Source organism: Sorex fumeus, unplaced genomic scaffold (genome assembly GCF_029834395.1).
Source record: "Sorex fumeus unplaced genomic scaffold, SorFum_2.1 ptg000037l, whole genome shotgun sequence".
Lineage (NCBI taxonomy): Eukaryota > Metazoa > Chordata > Mammalia > Eulipotyphla > Soricidae > Sorex > Sorex fumeus.
In genome coordinates this window covers 76,864,013-76,881,049 of record NW_026606094.1, presented here as the reverse complement: position 1 = coordinate 76,881,049, position 17,037 = coordinate 76,864,013, and the positions used below count along the sequence as shown (strand labels likewise).

Sequence of the window (17,037 nt, the reverse complement as noted above, 5' to 3'; positions counted from 1 at the left end):
TGGCAGCCGGAGATCTCCAGAACCCAGCCACAGCCATGCTCAAAGTCACTCTCCACAAGCTAGGATGAGACTCACACATGAAGGAACTGGCAGAGGAACCCAGGTGTGCAGGTCCCAGGGCTGAGATCGCCAAGCCTGCTCGGATCAGGGCTGGGCCTCCTCCACCCAGAACCCCCATTTCTCAGTAGCTAGGCAGTTACACCAACAAACTGCCACCAGTGCCATAAAATCCCATCAATAGCAAGATCCAGAGACTATAAAAAAAAAGAGCAACAGAGAGTCTACTGCTTGCATGCCAGGCTGTCTTCACTGGGGGCCCTCCAAGGGGGCGGGTTGAGTTTCCCTGCCTGGTCTAAGCAGAGCCCCAGCAGCTGAAGATCTTTTATAGTCTAGTTCTCCTTCTTAGAGAACCTGGCAAGCTACAGAGAGTATCCTGCTCGCATGGCAGAGCCTGGCAAGCTACCCGTGGTATATTTAATATGCCAAAAACAATAATAGTGATGTGTCATGTTCCCCTGACTCTGAAAGGGCCTCCAATGCTGCACCGTTGGGAGGGATAAGTAAGGAGAGGCTGATGAAATCTCAGGGCTAGGACGAATGCAGACATTACTGGTGCTCACTCGAGCAAATTGATGAATAATGGGATGACAGTGATACAGTGAGTGATACAATCTCTAAATAAAATTGTCCACTTCATGACACATCTCCTCTTGAAATTATATTCTGTGATGGAAATTCATTTCTGTGACCCAAAAAGCCAAGATAAGACTTTGGACTCACTTTACTTTCCTTCATAAAGCAAGTCCATTCTCCAGCCCAACTTCATGGATTCCTGAGAAATCAGGGGACAGTGTCATTTCTCACATTGTGCAGAACAAGTGGGCTTCTGGCACAGCTTGACTGCTGCCTCGTGGGTGAGAGGGTGAGACGTGAGGTGCGTACTGTGCAGGAGCTCAGAGCAGACTTTCATCAATCCTAGACTTGGCCAGTCACTTCCTGAGTGATTGAGGTCTGTCGGAAGGGAAGCAGCAGACTCCCTTCTCGAGGCTGCCGCCACTTCACATCAGTCATGAGCAACAGTCTGTTCATGTGAAAGTGGATTTATTCCTGTGCTCATGGGTTCTATGTATGAAAGATTTTCATACAAAACTCAGATGCTCAAGAAGTTAAAATTTATTATACAGTTCAACAAAATGGGTCTGGGTTCCTCAGGCATGATCTTATTCATCTGGTCTCTCAATTCCTTCCAGTGCATGATGCCTTCAGTCATGTTCCTCTCCAAGTGGTCACCTCCAGTGTTTGATGGCCTGGTCTTGTCCCTATGCTATTCTCTACTCCGTGTTTGTTTTCTTAGTCTGAAATCTGCAGCTGGAATCCTCTCACCTATATCCCCCTGCTGGACTTTTAATACTCTTTACCTGTCACTGGGCCTCTGTGGGACAGTACTCCAGAAGCTCCTTGTCATTTTGGCTTTCCATGATCATGGCTATGTGTGCATAGGTGAGACCCTTTCACTCTCCTGCCATCTGTCTGGGTGTAGGTGTAGGGCAGAGAGAGCATCATCTAGCTGGGGCCTTCCTTTTATCTGCTGCTGTGTGCAGCCATTTCATTATCTGCTTTGAGTAGATACCCTTTTCAGTTGGTGAGACTTGGATTAACTAGTTCACCTTGTGCTCCACACTTCCACTCTCACTCAGTCTATCAATTTGGCAAAATGTATATGATATATTACACAGCAGGTTTGAGGAACAATGAAGAATGTAGCATGGTTAATTGAGTGACCACCTTATTAGAATTAAAAACTGTTTACATAAGTTTGAAAGCAAAAGTTTATCTTTATTGGGATTTGTGAGATAGCTCAAAGGACTGAGTGCAGGTTTTGCACACCACATTCTTGGTTTCGTTCCCCATCACCCATGATTCTCCAGAATTCACCAAGCTGGAAGTAGTCCTTGAACACTGCAAGACATGGCCCTCAAAACCAACCCAACAAAACAATAAATACATGTTTGCCCTTCTCTTAAGGGATAAGAATGACAAAATTAAATTTTTGTCCTTATTTAAAATAGTCACAAGCAACCAAGTCAAGTTTTAGGAGGCAAAGACTGGTTAAGAAAGAAAGATACAAAATAAAATAGAAACTAAACTCTGAGAGATGGGGAGAGGAGCATCTCATCCAGGAGCTAGTTGGGAAACAAATTCATCACCAAATCTCCCCTGGGCCTGGTCTTTGTTCTAGGAAGAGGAGAAGCCAGAGAGATGGAAGATGTCCCAGGCCCCATTGTCTTTACCCAGCGCCTGACTGCAGAATAGAAATAATGACAGAGCAGCTAAGGAAATGCTTCCTAACAGTTCAAAGTCAGCAAGGTGACTCTGAATTGTCCTGGTCTAGCCACAGCCAGAATCAAGAAACTGAATTTAAGGAGACCTTAATTTGATGAAGGGCGAGCAAAGCCACTTCTGAAATAATTTCCTCAATCATCAAATTATACTTTGCTTTTATCAAGGACATTACAAAAAAATACAAGTAGGACTCCAGGCAAGTTTGAGAAGTCCTGGTGAGAGGAAACAGCTTAAATTAATGGGGTGGAAGTTTAGACAGTGAAAAGACCAGCAAGGCAGATGTAGCCAGACAACATGTCATGAGCCCTGTGGTTCATATGCAGTACCTGTCTTGCTAAGAGGAATTTTGACTGATTGCATGAATTGATAGGAGTTCAGTCAGGAGAAAAGAAAAGACATGCACTGGCACTGAAGTGGAAGGGTCAAGTCAAACCCTACAAAAATGCTCTCTGACCACTGCCACTGGCCTGTCCCATCATCTATGTGTCCTTTCCATGTTGCTGTGACTTGCCTGTAACTAGTTGCCTTAAGGGCCTTTACCTTTCCTCAGCATCTTTTCCTAAGATCAAATTGGGAAAGAGGAGGGCAATAAGTTGAAATAAAATGTAGATGTGAATTGTTTGCTTAACAGAAAGGACAAGATTGTCCAATCTCAGCAAGGCTGCAGGGCATGGTGGCACCATCTTGCTCCTGTCTAATTTGAACTTTTAGGAGGGCAAGCCCTCTAGCTTCTTCTGACTGTAAGTCTATGCTTAGAAAAATTATTGGGTTGAGCTCTACTTTCCAGTCAGAACAAACTCCCTGACCGCCCACCTACCCTGTATTCTAAGCCCCATATTCAACCCCTCTTTTTGTAGTAAGTTGCTGAAACAGACAGATAGACAAAGATTGCAATGAGGTCTTGGAAAGTAATAAAATCAAGATGGGATTTAAAGAGTTTTTCCTGTCACTAGCCCCAAAGTAGCAAGAAATGAGGGTATTGTTCCCACTCAAAGATAACAATATCAAGATACAATCTTATTAAATGGCAAAACAAAAGTTAGAGATTATTCCTAAAATGGCAAGAGAAGTCTCAGTTCTGCTACAAAAGAAAATACATAAAACTCATCAGATTTCACAAATGAAACTCTACAAACAAGAAATGAAATGAGTAGCCAAAGGACTAAATAAAAAAAAGCTCACAACCATTAATTCTCTACCCTGAAGTTATCAATCAGATTTGACAGTGTGATATAAACAATCTCAGACAAAAGCTGATGAAGGCAGTTGTTGCATCTAAAGCAACTGTACAGACAACTTAATGGATTCTTATAAACAAACAAAATGTTTAATGGCAAAAATGACCAAAGTACTCAGAAAAATGACAACAAATTTATACCAATCATTTCTCTAAATATTAATGGACTATGGGCTGTATTTTTCCCCAAAGGTATGGTGTAACTGGATGAATCAGGAAACAAATTCAACCCTTTGTTGCTTACAGGGGAAACAAGTAAACTGTCATGATAAACACAAAGATGACACTGGAGTGGAATTATTTTGGAGCATTATATGTTCAAACTCATAAACAATTTTGTAAATTGTATTGGCCTAAAAAAAGCATCACATGACTTTAAAGTGCACTGTAAAGCTATAGTAACCAAAACTATGTGGTACTGGACAAAGGATAGGTTTTTCACATTAGCAATATAGTATTAAGAGTCCTAAGATAAACCCTCAATACTAAGGCCAGTTAATGTGTGACAAATGAGGAGAAGAAATTAACAAATATTTCTTTGGGTGAATGAGAAGGAGTTCATGAAATGTATGACTTGGGTGCATGAAATGGGGCAAGGGAACTATCTTCAACAAATGGTTCCAGTAAAACACTATAGTCATGCAAAAAAAAAAAAAAGAGAGAGGGGAATAATAAAAGTAGTTTATAGCTCACACCATGCCTAAGTTAATTCAAGAGGATTAAAGACCTTCACTGGAATCCACAAAACAAGTGGCTAAAAACATAGGCAGAACTTTCTAGAATATGGACTTCAGAGGTGTTTTAAATATTTTCACTCCATTGATAAAGATAATAAAACAAACACAGGCAAATAAATTTAACTCCATCAAATTAAAACACTTTTACCTGGTAAAAGAAAAAGGGCCAAAATTAAGACACCTACCAAATGTGATAAAATATTTGCACTCAATAGTCAGTTGAAGAGCTAATATCCAAGATTAATGCATTAATAAATAAATTAATAAATTATGCACAAAGCTCAACAACAACAAAAACCAATCAGCCCCATCAAAATATAGGGAAAGTAGATTAACACACATGTACTGAAATGAAACTTTGGTGGCTAGTAGGCATATAATAAAGTGCTATTTGTTATCAGGGAATTGAAAAATCAAAATAACAGTGAGATATTATCTAACATCAGTGAGAATGGAATACATCAGAAAGACTGGAAGTATTCAATGCTGTAGGGATTGTAGTAAAAAAGAAACACTTGTTCTCTATTGGCGGGGATGTCATCTAGTTCAACCTCTCTGGAAAACAGTATGAAGATTTCTACTAAAAGGTAATAAAAGAAATTTCGTATGGTCCAGCAGTTATACTTCTTGGCATCTACCCCTAAAAACACAACAATGTTAATTTGAAAAAAATAAATGCATATCTATGTTCATTATCGAAGCACTTAGTTTCCAGGATATGGAAACAAATCAAATGTCTGTGACAAATGAGTGGATAAAAAAACTGTGGCACAGGATACTATGTAGCAACAAAATGGAATCTTACAGCCCACTGCAAGTTAGATAGAAATGGAGAGCAACAAATTAAGTGAACAAAATAGAGAAAGGACAAATGCTAGATTCTCATTTGTGGCATAGAGAAAGTAAAGAAGGGAATTGACAAACAATGAGAAATCCTTGGTCTTGGATTATAAAATTAAGATTTTTTTTTTCAGGCTGAATTGTGGGTCTAGGGGAATGAAGAGGCAGTTAGAGGTAATTGGGATATTGGTGGAAGGTAATGGGCACTTTGGTAATGGGTACTACTGCCCCTCAGCTCTGTGTGTGCAGCTGCACCTATACTGTCATAAACATGATATTTAAATTACAACAAATAAACCCAGGGACTGGATTGTGTGATATATAACATTTCTGATATTTTAATATTTTATATCAAATGGACAAAGAACACAAATAAGTAATTCCTATACTCTTAGAAAACACTTGAAAAAATATCAAACCATTTAATCAAAGCTGCACATATTGAAACACTGAACCAGAAAAGTTTATTTCAAGAAGGAAGAGATTGAAACTCCTCAATCAGGGAAGAACTTAGTATAAGACTAAGTTTGAAAAACTGATCACTTTTAATCTCTCTGATTGGTAAAGCATTATTTAAAAATGGTGCCACGTTTCAAGGAATAATCAAAGCACTTTTTTTGTTCTTTATGTTTTGGTCACAATTCAGCACTGCTCGTGGCTTCTCTTGGCTCAGCTCAGGGATTGTTCTTGACAAGACTCTGGAGACCATATAGGGTTCCAGGGATTCAACCTGTGTTGGCCATGTGCAAGGCAAGAGCCCTACTCTCTGTATTATCTCTTCAGTCCTGAAAAAAATAAAGTTCTTATTTTCTAAAGTATGCCTTTCTAGAATAACACTTGCAAATACATAGGATTCTTAAAATGAGCATCATGCTAGATCTACAAATTCTAAAAAGAGTTCTGAGAAAATAATCAGTTACTTATGAACAATGTTAAGTACAAAGACTTTTTTTTTGCAGAATTACTTATACTATCAAAACAAATCAAAGAATGTCTTACACCTAACACATATCATGTGACTCATCACGGTAAACGTGAGAATACTGAAAAGATGCAGAATCAGTATGTATAGTCTACACACACACACACACACACACACACACACTTAAAATTCAACACTCTCATGCATGTGCAGAGGGCCCCTCTTTTAGAGGTCATCTTGCTACCAAGTAAAGTTTGTGGGTTTGATATGCAGAAAGGCCATATTTGGCTATCATGACTACAGGACAAAGATACCATTGTTTGGTTTACTTGCTGAGGCAGCTCACCCACTGGTACTGTGTGTCCATTTTCTGTTCTCCCAATCCTGTCCTGATATACACATTCAGTAAATATCATGTCCCATTCCTTACTCCACTTTAGAGGAGTCAATCTTAGTATATTGAGGTTTCAAAAAAACTCTGGTGGCCTGCGTGGCTCCTCACAGGACATTAGGACCAACAGGTGATCTGTAGGGATGGAGAGAGAGTTGGTAAATAAAAAAGACCCTCTGAGGGTCTGAACTGATGGCCTCTTACCTGATGATTGTCAGGGGAATGAAGTACACAAGGAAAGCAACGATGGTCATGTATGGCGTCCAGTAGGAGTCATCAGGCCACAGGGCCCAGCACTGCACTTCACCATTGGAGAGCTTTCTTTTTCCAAATATGATCAGAGTGGGAATGGAGAACAGGAATGAGAGGCTCCAGGCAATCATGATAAGGACCTTGGCTTGCTTTTCTGCTCAAAGGAAAGAGGAATAACTGGGTATCTGGAAACATTCTTGGTGTCCAGTGTAGAAAAGGATCCCAGTGGGAATTGAACTCAGGACCTCTCAGAATTATCTCTATTTTCAGGTGTCAGTGAGACTGGCAAAGCCTGCATAATACTAATGTAGGGTTGGAAACAGTGTTTGCTCAGAGCATAGTAACTTCCAGAGCATAGAAAAATGTTCCCATTTTCTATGTTTTTCTTATTTTGTGATTTACTCACCTGACTTGCAAAGCTAATGTATCTATTTCCGTGGTATTATGAAACAGTTTATTTCCATTTATATTTTGATATACTTACATGAAAATACTTTACCTTCCCATCCTCAAATGCAGAGGAATATGCTTTTGTCTATTTTGTATCCTTCTATTGTATCTATTTATTTGAAGCATAGTGACAGTGTTTGAATGCTGTTATCTAAATATGAAAGAATGTTATTTTGTCTGAAATAGTGAGGAGGGATTATAGGACAGAGAAAGAATACTGGCATGGTTTCAGAGAAGAGGTTCATTCAAACCAAACACCAAGGCCTGGTAGCCGTGGCCTTGAAAGATTTGAGATATTTGAAATATAATATTATTGAGGACAAATATTATTGAGGACAAGTTTAAACTTTAGTTCTTCACAAAAGTAGGATTGAAAAAAATTCTGTGGACTAACAGGTCATGATGAGACTGTAGAAAGATAATAAAATTGGTGCTTTTAAAAACCAGCAGTTGTAATAGAATGATTTCTGTTATATAAACAGCTTTCTTATTGAAGCTCAATCATAGTCTAGCTTTGTTACCTTTGCTGATAAGTGCTGGTGGTCTCTATTTTGGGAGACAGGAGATCACTCCTCATTCCCCTAATTTCAATTTGTAAAGCAAACATATGCATCTTTGGGTGAGGCGTAGAGTGTAGTATCAAATGGCAACAGTATAGTTTATATTAAGGAACTGTAAAAATAAGAAAAATTCTGTAAGAAGCGAATTCTTTTTCAAGATTCTATTAGAATCTTGAATCTCAAGTATTTTGGATAATTGTATCTGGGGTTCTATTTTTTACAGAGTTGTATGCACAAGGAAGAGATAATAGAGAGATTTAGTAAACATATTACTGCATCACTAAGAAGACTTGAAGGAGAAATTATTATAATAATTTTTTTGTTTTTCCATTTTATCTTTATATATAAGTAGTGATCAATTAAGGTGGTGGTTCTGCTCCTTTTGAAAATGCAGGGAAGTACCTTAATGTCTGGCACAATATATAGGTGGCTGAAAAATCCTGTTGGCAGAGCCAAAGAGATAGGACAGGGGTTAAGGTACTTGCCTTGACCACTCCTATTCGATCCCTGGCACTATGTGATCTCCTGAACATCACCACATGCAACCCTTGAGGCCTTCAGCACTTCTAGGATGGTCCCACCTGGGTAATCTCTGGCACCACATGCCCAAGATCCACATCTCAGGTCTTCCATTGAACAGTTGGCCTGGTTGGGCGAGAATCACACAGCAAGGGGAATGTCTCCTGAACACTGCTGGGGAACTCACATCCCCCACCTTTAAAAGGAATCCCAACCTTTCTTGTGGAAGTGAGCTTATATTAGGTTAGGTCTTAGAATCTGAAAGGAGAGATCAGTCCTCTGACTCACTGTTTTTGGGGAACTTTTTGTTTTTCAGGGGGTCACACCAGGCAGTTCTCGCAGTTCTCAGAGGTTACTCCTGGCTTTGGACTCAGAAATTACTTCTGGCAGCTTCTGAGGACCATATGGGCTTCCGGGGATCAAACCCTTGTCAGCTGCAGCAAGAAAAGTGCCCTACCCACAACACAATCTCTCCACCCTTTTGCTTGCTATTTTTAGTGTTTCTATTTGGGACTTCTCTAAGTTAATAGGCAAGGAAGAAGAAGGGGAAAGGGTATAGATAAAGCCCTAATTGGTTCTACTGCCACTAGATGACTTTGTGGTTTCCATGCCTAGTTGAGTTTAAAGATGGTCCTTTAACAGTGTTTCTGGTCCTTTAAAAGCAGCATTGTGGCTTCCTCCTGGCTGAAGCTGTTTCTATTGGTCACCTGCCCCTCTTCCTCCAGTTAACCTCTGCTTTCTCCTACTGCACTCTCACTTGCTTTGACAGGAATGTCTGGGACAGAATCAATAGTTGTTTTCTTTGTTTGTTTGCTTATTTTTATTAGTGGAATACTGTGAGGTACAGTTGTTGACTTACAAATTTTTGTGCCTGGGTTTCAGTTATACAATGATTGAACACCCATCCCTGAACCAGCGCCCATTCTCCATCACCACTGATCCCAGTATCCCACCCAACCCCCATCCCCCCATCCCATCCTGCCTTTGTGGCAAGGCATTCCCTTTTGTACTCTCTCTCCTTTGGGGCAGAATCTCTGTTTTTTAAACATGACTCTAAGCAAAGCAGCTCCTTAGATGAATGCTACAAGACACTAGCTTATTTCCTGTCCTTCACTTTTTCAGGTGTGAACTAGTCACTGTTTCAGATTCTCCCAATCTCCAATACAAATGGTATGAACTATATGTGTGTGAGGGCTGGTCTTGGAATCCCGGATCATCACATTTCTGGCTATAGGACTCAAGAGGTTATAGCATTGGATGGTTTGTTTAAGTGGAATTCACTGTGGGATGAGGATAGTGAAGGATAGGACACTGAGAATCTTTAATATCTCCACTGGGTGAGGAGTCGCCATATGGTTGGGTAGAAAAGATCATTGCAGCTAAACTTTATGGAATTCAGGTCCCAGAAGCCGAAAACTCTGGAGCACCCATAGGAGATGGGCAGACTGAACACCTGCCCAGCCAAAGCTCTGTAAGACAGCAGCACTCACACCCCACACTCCAGATGTACCAAGGCCTCAATTGACAATCTCCAAATAACTTCAGGTACCTGGTGAAGAGGCTGAGATCTCAGGGTTTTTTTTTTCAGAGTCTGTGTGGGTAGCCTCCTCCTAACCCCCAGAGTTCTGAAAGCCCCTGCAGCCAGGCCAATCTTCTATAGGTGCTGCCATGTCAACTCTTTGGACCAGACCATAATTCCCTGGACTGCACAGTCATATATGTGGCTGTGCAACACCTTCTAAAGCAACAAATACCTTAATAAATTCTAAGGCAAGGACTTAATAACCCTGTCATCAGGTATAATTTTCACATAAAATTCTTTTCTTTTCTTTTTTTTTTGTAGGAGTACTGCTATTTATTCAGCCACTGATTAGCTGATTGAATTGGGCATGAAATCCACCTTAATTTTTTTTTATAATTTTATTTTTTTCTTCTTATATTTATTTATTGAATCACTGTGGGAAAAGTTACAAAGCTTTCAGGTTTAAGTCTCGGTCATACAATGATCAAACACCTTTCCTTTCACCAGTACTCATTTTTCACCACCAAGTAACTCAATATACACCCCCTCCCACCCCTCCAAATGCCTGTGAGGCAGATGATTTCTACTTAACTTTTCTCTACATTGATTACATTCATTATTTTGACAAAGGATGCGCCATTATTGTTTAGAATTCCGCCCCCCCCCCCCCCGCAACAATCAGAATTGCTGAAAAGGCATTGTGAAATACTTTGTTTTCTATAGCTGGTTATGAAAATCATATAATGATTTTGGATTTCTGCAAAGAGCCAGATAATTACGAGATTGCTTTCTGTGCATCTATTGTTATGGCTGTGCCAGAGAGCCACTCGTGGGGGGCAACTCGTGACCTTGGTAGGGCGTGAAGGACAAGCCGGTACTGCCCCCTTCCCATGAGACTGCAGTTGCCCCATCACTGCCGGTTCATACTTGGCTTTTCAATAAGCTCTGAGGCAGTGACCACCTTGCCGCTGGCGGGGGGAGGTGGAAGGGAGCAACACCCTTTCCCTCCGGGGGAGTCATGGTGCTGTAGTTTAACGCATGGTCCATTCACTTTTCTGCTGCAAGCTGCCAGGCTCTGGATTAAGTCCTTTTGCCTCTGGAGCCATGCCCATTCCAGAGAGCTACTTGCGGGGGGCAACTCGTGACCTCAGTAAGGGTGTGAAGGATGAGCCGGTACCGTCCCCCTTCCCATGAGACTGCAGTTGCCCCATCACCGCCAGCTCATACCTGGCTTTCCTATAAGCTCTGAGGTGGCGGACACCTTGTATGTGGTCCAGATACATTTCTGCCAAAAGTCGCTGGGTTTCGAGATTTGTTTCTGAATCTCTGGGATCATGGACATTAATCAGCTTGATCAAGATCCAGAGAGGCCGTTTGTAGGCAGCAACTCGTGGTCTCGTTGGGATGGGGAGTAAAGGGCCGGTTCCACCCTCATCAAGTGAGGCCGCACATGTCTCATACTGCAGGCCCAAACCTGACTGTACAGTGGCTTCTGGAGGATGGCGGTCACTGGGCTGCCAGGAGGAACAGGCCAAGGCACGAAACCTATTTCCAGCTGGTGTGACCCAGCGCCAGTAACCTACTGCAGAAACAGGATGCATTTCTGCCAAAAGCCTTTGGGTTCCGAGATTCATTTCTCAGTCTCTGGGATCATGACCGTTAAGCAGTTTGATCAGGAACCAGAGAGGCCATGCTTCCAATTATATAGCTGAGCCGGAGATGGTTTGTGGGTGTGTCTCCCATATACCTAACTTTTGGCCATTTACTTTCTTGGTAAACTTTTTCCCAGGTTTTTGGGGTTTGGCCAAAGGCACAGCAGCAATTTTGGGGTATCTGAAAGCCTGATGGTGCCATCAGGCTGCTGATGCACTCGCCTCACAGGTACAGACTGACCTGCTGGTGGCACTATACCCCCTAAAATGATTTTCAATATCTATTGATTTTAATATTGCAGTTTTGTTATCTAATCAATTTTAATTCTAGGATTTTATCAATATTGTGGCTTTTTCTATATTAAAATAAATCTTAAAAAACAAAATTTTTATTTGTAATAATAATAATGAAATAAACAAAGAGCATCTCAGAGTTTATCCTGGTCCAATCGCTGGATTGTCAAAGGAATAGAGGTAGCATATATGTGCACTGTCACTGTCACTGTCGTTGTCCTCCCATTGTTCATTGATTTGCTCGAGCGGGCCCAGTAACATTGCGAGACTTGTTACTGTGTTTGGCATATCGAATGCATCACAGGTAGCTTCCAGGCTTTGCCATGTGGGCGAAATACTCTCAGTAGTTTGCTGGGTTCTCCAAGAGGGGCAGAGGAATCAAACTTGGGTTGGCCGTGTTGGCCGCATGCAAGGCAAATGCCCTACCCACTGTGCTATTGCTCCAGCCCTAATGGAGAGGAATAGTTTGGAAGGAGTCCTTGGAGGTAGGAATATGTCTGCATTATCTACAGGCAATAAAGTCCAAAGGAGAAAGACTGAGGTACACCTCTTAAGGAGATATCAGAGAAATTTAGAACCTCAGGAGGTAGAAGCAGGAGGGAATGTTGCATGAAATTGTTGAGGGTGGTAGGTTGATTCCAATAGTAAGGGAAAGAGTTTTGCTCCCAACACAGTTTGGTTTTCTGATTACTTCGTTTGGTATTGAACAGAAGAAGGGACTTACATCTATTTGCATGCTCTCATCTTTACCCAAAGTTTAGTCTATCATTTTCCAAGTTCATTACATTGAGCTTGTATTAATGTTATAGTGAGAAAATAAATTGTTCTACATTTTTAAGAGAATGCTATAATATTCATTGCTGCCTTTCCTATAATTTAGGATGCCATTTATAATACTGAAGTGATCTTAGAGTCAGCCATATTTCCCATAGGCAAAATAGCTGACTTTTCTAACTAATGAAAATGGAGAAAAATGTTAACTCCCCATGCATCCCTCTGCTTAAGGATACCAAAGGTTCTACCTCCAGTAAATGTCCTAGGCAGCAGTTCAAACATTTTCCTATACATATTTCCCATTACCATTGTTACTCCATCTAAAAGTACTTGGATATAATCTGATTTATTTCATATATTGCTACCTTTTCATTTAAGTCTAGACCTGAAACATCTTTAAGATCTGTGCAGGGTATATTATATACCCTAAGCTTTGTATTATACATTTAATGCTTTCATGTATTACAGCTGGGTGTTTCATCTTTTTCAAAATCTGATGAGCTCAGGACTTACTCTAGGTTCTGAACTGAGAACTCACTCCTGGTGGACTTGGGGAACTATATAGAGTGCTGGAGGTTGAATCTAGGTCAACCATGCACAAGCCAAGTGCATTATTCACTGTACTATTTCTCCTGCCCCATATCTTATTTATTTTGAATATTTTTGGTAGCTATAGGGTCAACTTGTATCTAGTTTCATTCATCTAGGTGTAGCTATGTTTACCACCACCATTTGTTGCTGAAGTGATTGCATCTTATTCATCATAACTCTGTACTCTTTATCATATATTAACTGTACATGTGTTTAACTGATAGATTCTAAATTCTAGTCCCTTGTTCTGCGTATTAATTTGGACTCAATGCAATATTATTTTGGTTACTATCACTTTGTAATCTAGTTTGAATTTGGGAATCATAATTCATCCATTTTTTCCTTATTTGTTAGAAAATAATTTACCATTTAGGGTCTTTTGTGCTTTCATAAAACTTTCAGTAAAGCTGTTCTATTCCCTTAACGAAGGTCCTTGAAGTTTTGTCAGGGTTTGCTCTTAATATTTGTGCTGCTTTGGATAAGATGATTATTTTAATAATGTTAATAAATTCAGCCCATCATCACAGAGTAGCTTTCTATTTCTTTGACTTTCTATTTTGTGTCACAGTCCAGTCAGCCTGGTCAGCAACTGGTCACCGTGGTTCAGCAAATTGATCTTAATAGCTCCTGGGTGATTTATGTTTGTCAATTCTAGGTTGTGATAGAAGAACTGAAGTTTCTGTCTTTGGGTAATACTGTTAAAATTATAGAATTAAGATTATAGAACCATGGCACTAAGTTAAAGATAGATTTTAGCTATTACTAGAATCGTTCATGTATGAGTAATTCATACATGACCCCATTCACATATAACCTGATTCATGCATCACCCCATATGCCATTTAAATAGGCCTTAACAATGATTGGGTGGGATCACAATTCCTACCTGCACGTGAAATGTCTGTGTTGGGTTTGAAAGTATCTGTTGAACTGCCTTTCTGCCAGTTTTTTCCACAGTCAATGGAGTCATTCTATCAGCTTTGAAGGACCTGAATGGGGGGGCAGCAGCTGCCAGAGAATTCAGACTTGTGTGTGTTCATAGGTGGCTATGAGCTAACATTCCTTAAACCTGAGGTGACTGAAATTATGATTAGAAAGTCTTGCAGGTATAAAAGCTCAGATTTTGTATAGATCAGAGTGACAGATAGATACTGTAGTTCTCTCTCATCAGGGTCGACTAGACTGGTGTCTGCTCTCTGTATTCCTTGGATCTAGTTGCAAATCTCTTTTGTTGGTATTTAAGTCTTTATCAAGTTAGCAGGGTTGACATTGTGACAGCAAACCTGGTTGCCTAGCTGGTCTTGGCTGGTCTCCTGTAAACCCTGCTAGGTGAGCCACTGTATTTGGGCCACAGTCCCACTTACCAGGCAAACTCAACTAGGTTGAGTTTGAATATAATAGTTGACTATGAACTGTGAAATTAGTGAGGTGCTAGGGGCTGCACTGCAGGTCAGGTTGTGCAGTGGAGGATTCGATGCATTGAGCCAGGTAAGACAGAAGTTTGAGTATTTGTTTTGTTTTTGCTTTTATTTCTGGGTTACATCCAGGAATGCTCAGGATTGATGCTCAGGATTCACAATTGCTTTATGTTCAGGTCTTATTCCTGGCTTTGTGCTCAGGGATCACTCGTGGTTCTGTGCTCAGAGATCACTCCTGCTAACTTGTGGTAGCATATACAGTGGTAGGGATCAAATGGTGCTGGTGGTGTGCAAAGCAAGCACCCTATTCCCTGTACTATTTCTCCTTCCTGAGACAGTTTTAACTGTGTGCAAATGTGTACACCAGATTCTGAGTACTGGCCTCCTAGTTGATGCTCTGACTGGAGAATGGAGGGCATCCTCTCCAGATGGCAGCAGTTCCACTTTTCCAGTCCTGCTGTCAGAGATAAGAAAGCCAGCCACAGTAACTCCTTCCTGGGTCTCTCCTCCACATCTCCTGCATCTAGCCCTTCTCTGACTCTACACCACAGGGTTTCATCACCATGTACTTGCTTCTCCAGGGCCCTACTGCAATCTGCTCTCCTTAGCCAGTAGGGTCCACCATCTTTCAACTCCCCTGAAGGTCTCACAGAAATCCAAACTTGGGTCTGCACCCAACTTCTCTCTCCATCACATTTTCTGAGGGAGCTGATTCTCAGAGCTCCCCTTCATTTGGCAGTTTTGGCCTCTCTTCAGAATTATTTCTTGATTTATTTTACTACTACATTCTTGTAAAAGAAATGAAACAAATTTTTGTGTATTGATTTTGTAACCTGCTATTTGTCATAATAATTAATTGTTAATAATATTTTAGTGAAGTTTTGTAGTTTTATGTCACCTATAAACAATGGAATTTTTATTTCTTTTTAAAATTTTATTTGGAATGGATTCCTCTTATTTACTTTTCTTACCTGGCTCTCGTAGGATTTCAAATTAAACAAGTGGTGAGATTGGATATTCTTGCCTTGTGTCTGATCTTTTTGTTTTTTCACTAGTGAGTATGTGGGTTTGCTACTTTATGGCCTTTATACTGTTGATATATGTTCTTATATTTCCAGTTTAACTAAAAAACGTTGACATAGCAGAATTTATTACCAAAATCAAAAGGCATCATACAGAGTGGGAGAAAATATTTTCACATCATACATCTGACAGTGAGTTAATAGCCAAGATGAATAAATTATCCAATTTAACAACATGACCAAATAACCTAATCCTAAAATGAACAAACTATGTGAATAAACATTTCTCTTAAAGAAGAAACACAGATGATCAATGGGCACTTAAAAATAATTATTAATGAGTATAACAACTAAATCTTAGTGGAATTCAAATAAAATAATGGAGAATGACCTACATCAAAGAATACCACAAACAGTAAGTACTATTGAATAAAAAGAACTCTTCTTTATTGTTGGTGAGAATCTAATTCGGTGGGAATTTAATTCTGTGGGAAACAGATTGCTCCTCAAAATTTTATAATAGCGGGAACATGAGAGACGGTATCATGGACAAGGACTTGCCTTATAAGCGGCTGATGTGGATTCAGTCACCAGCACTACTTATGGACCCTTAAGAACCACAAGAGATCCTTGAACACAGAGGCAACAGTAAGCTTTAAGAACCATTGGCTATGACCCCCAAACCGAAAATAATAATAATTCAACTACCAGGTATACATCTAAAGAGTATAAAATCACTAGTTTGAATATACATATGTACCTCTCTATTCATTGCAGAACTAATAAAAACAGGCAACATATGGAAACAATCTTAGTATCTAATAATAGATGTAGCTAAAGAAGACAAGATATATATTTACACAATAGAATACAACTTAATTTAAAACCAGATTAATTCTTGCCATTTACTAAAGCATGGATGGAAGTTATAGGGATTATGTTAGAGAAAATAAGTCAGAAAGAAAAATATTGGATGATTTAACTCACATGTAAAATGTCAAGAGTCAAAGCAGAGGAATGAAAAGTGATACCAAAACAAACTCTTGAATTCTGACTGTAAAACTGAAATCAGTAGAGGGAGGGTGGACCAGGAACACGGTATGAGAGTATCCAATGTGGAGGGTTATTGGTACTTAAGTGGTGAATAGAGTTTGATAACCAACATTTATCAAACTCTATTATCAAACTCTATCAAGCTCTATTAGGGAACCGTGGATAGAAAAGGTGGTAGAGGATAAGAGTGAGGAGGAATAATTTTGCTAAAAGAATATCTCTACACACAACACTGCTATACTAGAGGATGATTTCTAATAAAATAATATTTGACTGAGCCAGCTTGCCTTCTTGCATAAACTTAATGATGAAAAAATGGCATGATCATCTTGTAAGAAAGTTTAAGTTCGTCCTCATATAAAAGTTTAAGTGTATATGTATATGCACACTGATGTAAGTCAATAGTTAAGTAAGTGTATATCAATTTTTGAGTGCATGTACTATAAAGTACTTTTCCCAT

At 39.8% G+C, this 17,037-nt stretch overlaps 1 protein-coding gene across 2 annotated transcripts in view; it reads right to left on the bottom strand.

Moving 5' to 3' along the window:
- NPSR1 (neuropeptide S receptor 1) overlaps positions 1–17,037 on the bottom strand; it is a 239,043-nt gene that overhangs the window by 44,994 nt on the left and 177,012 nt on the right. For both annotated transcript variants that reach the window (XM_056118230.1, XM_056118232.1), the window contains one exon: positions 6,675–6,876. In XM_056118230.1, the coding sequence (XP_055974205.1) occupies positions 6,675–6,876 (202 nt within the window). The remainder of the gene's footprint in view (positions 1–6,674; positions 6,877–17,037) is intronic.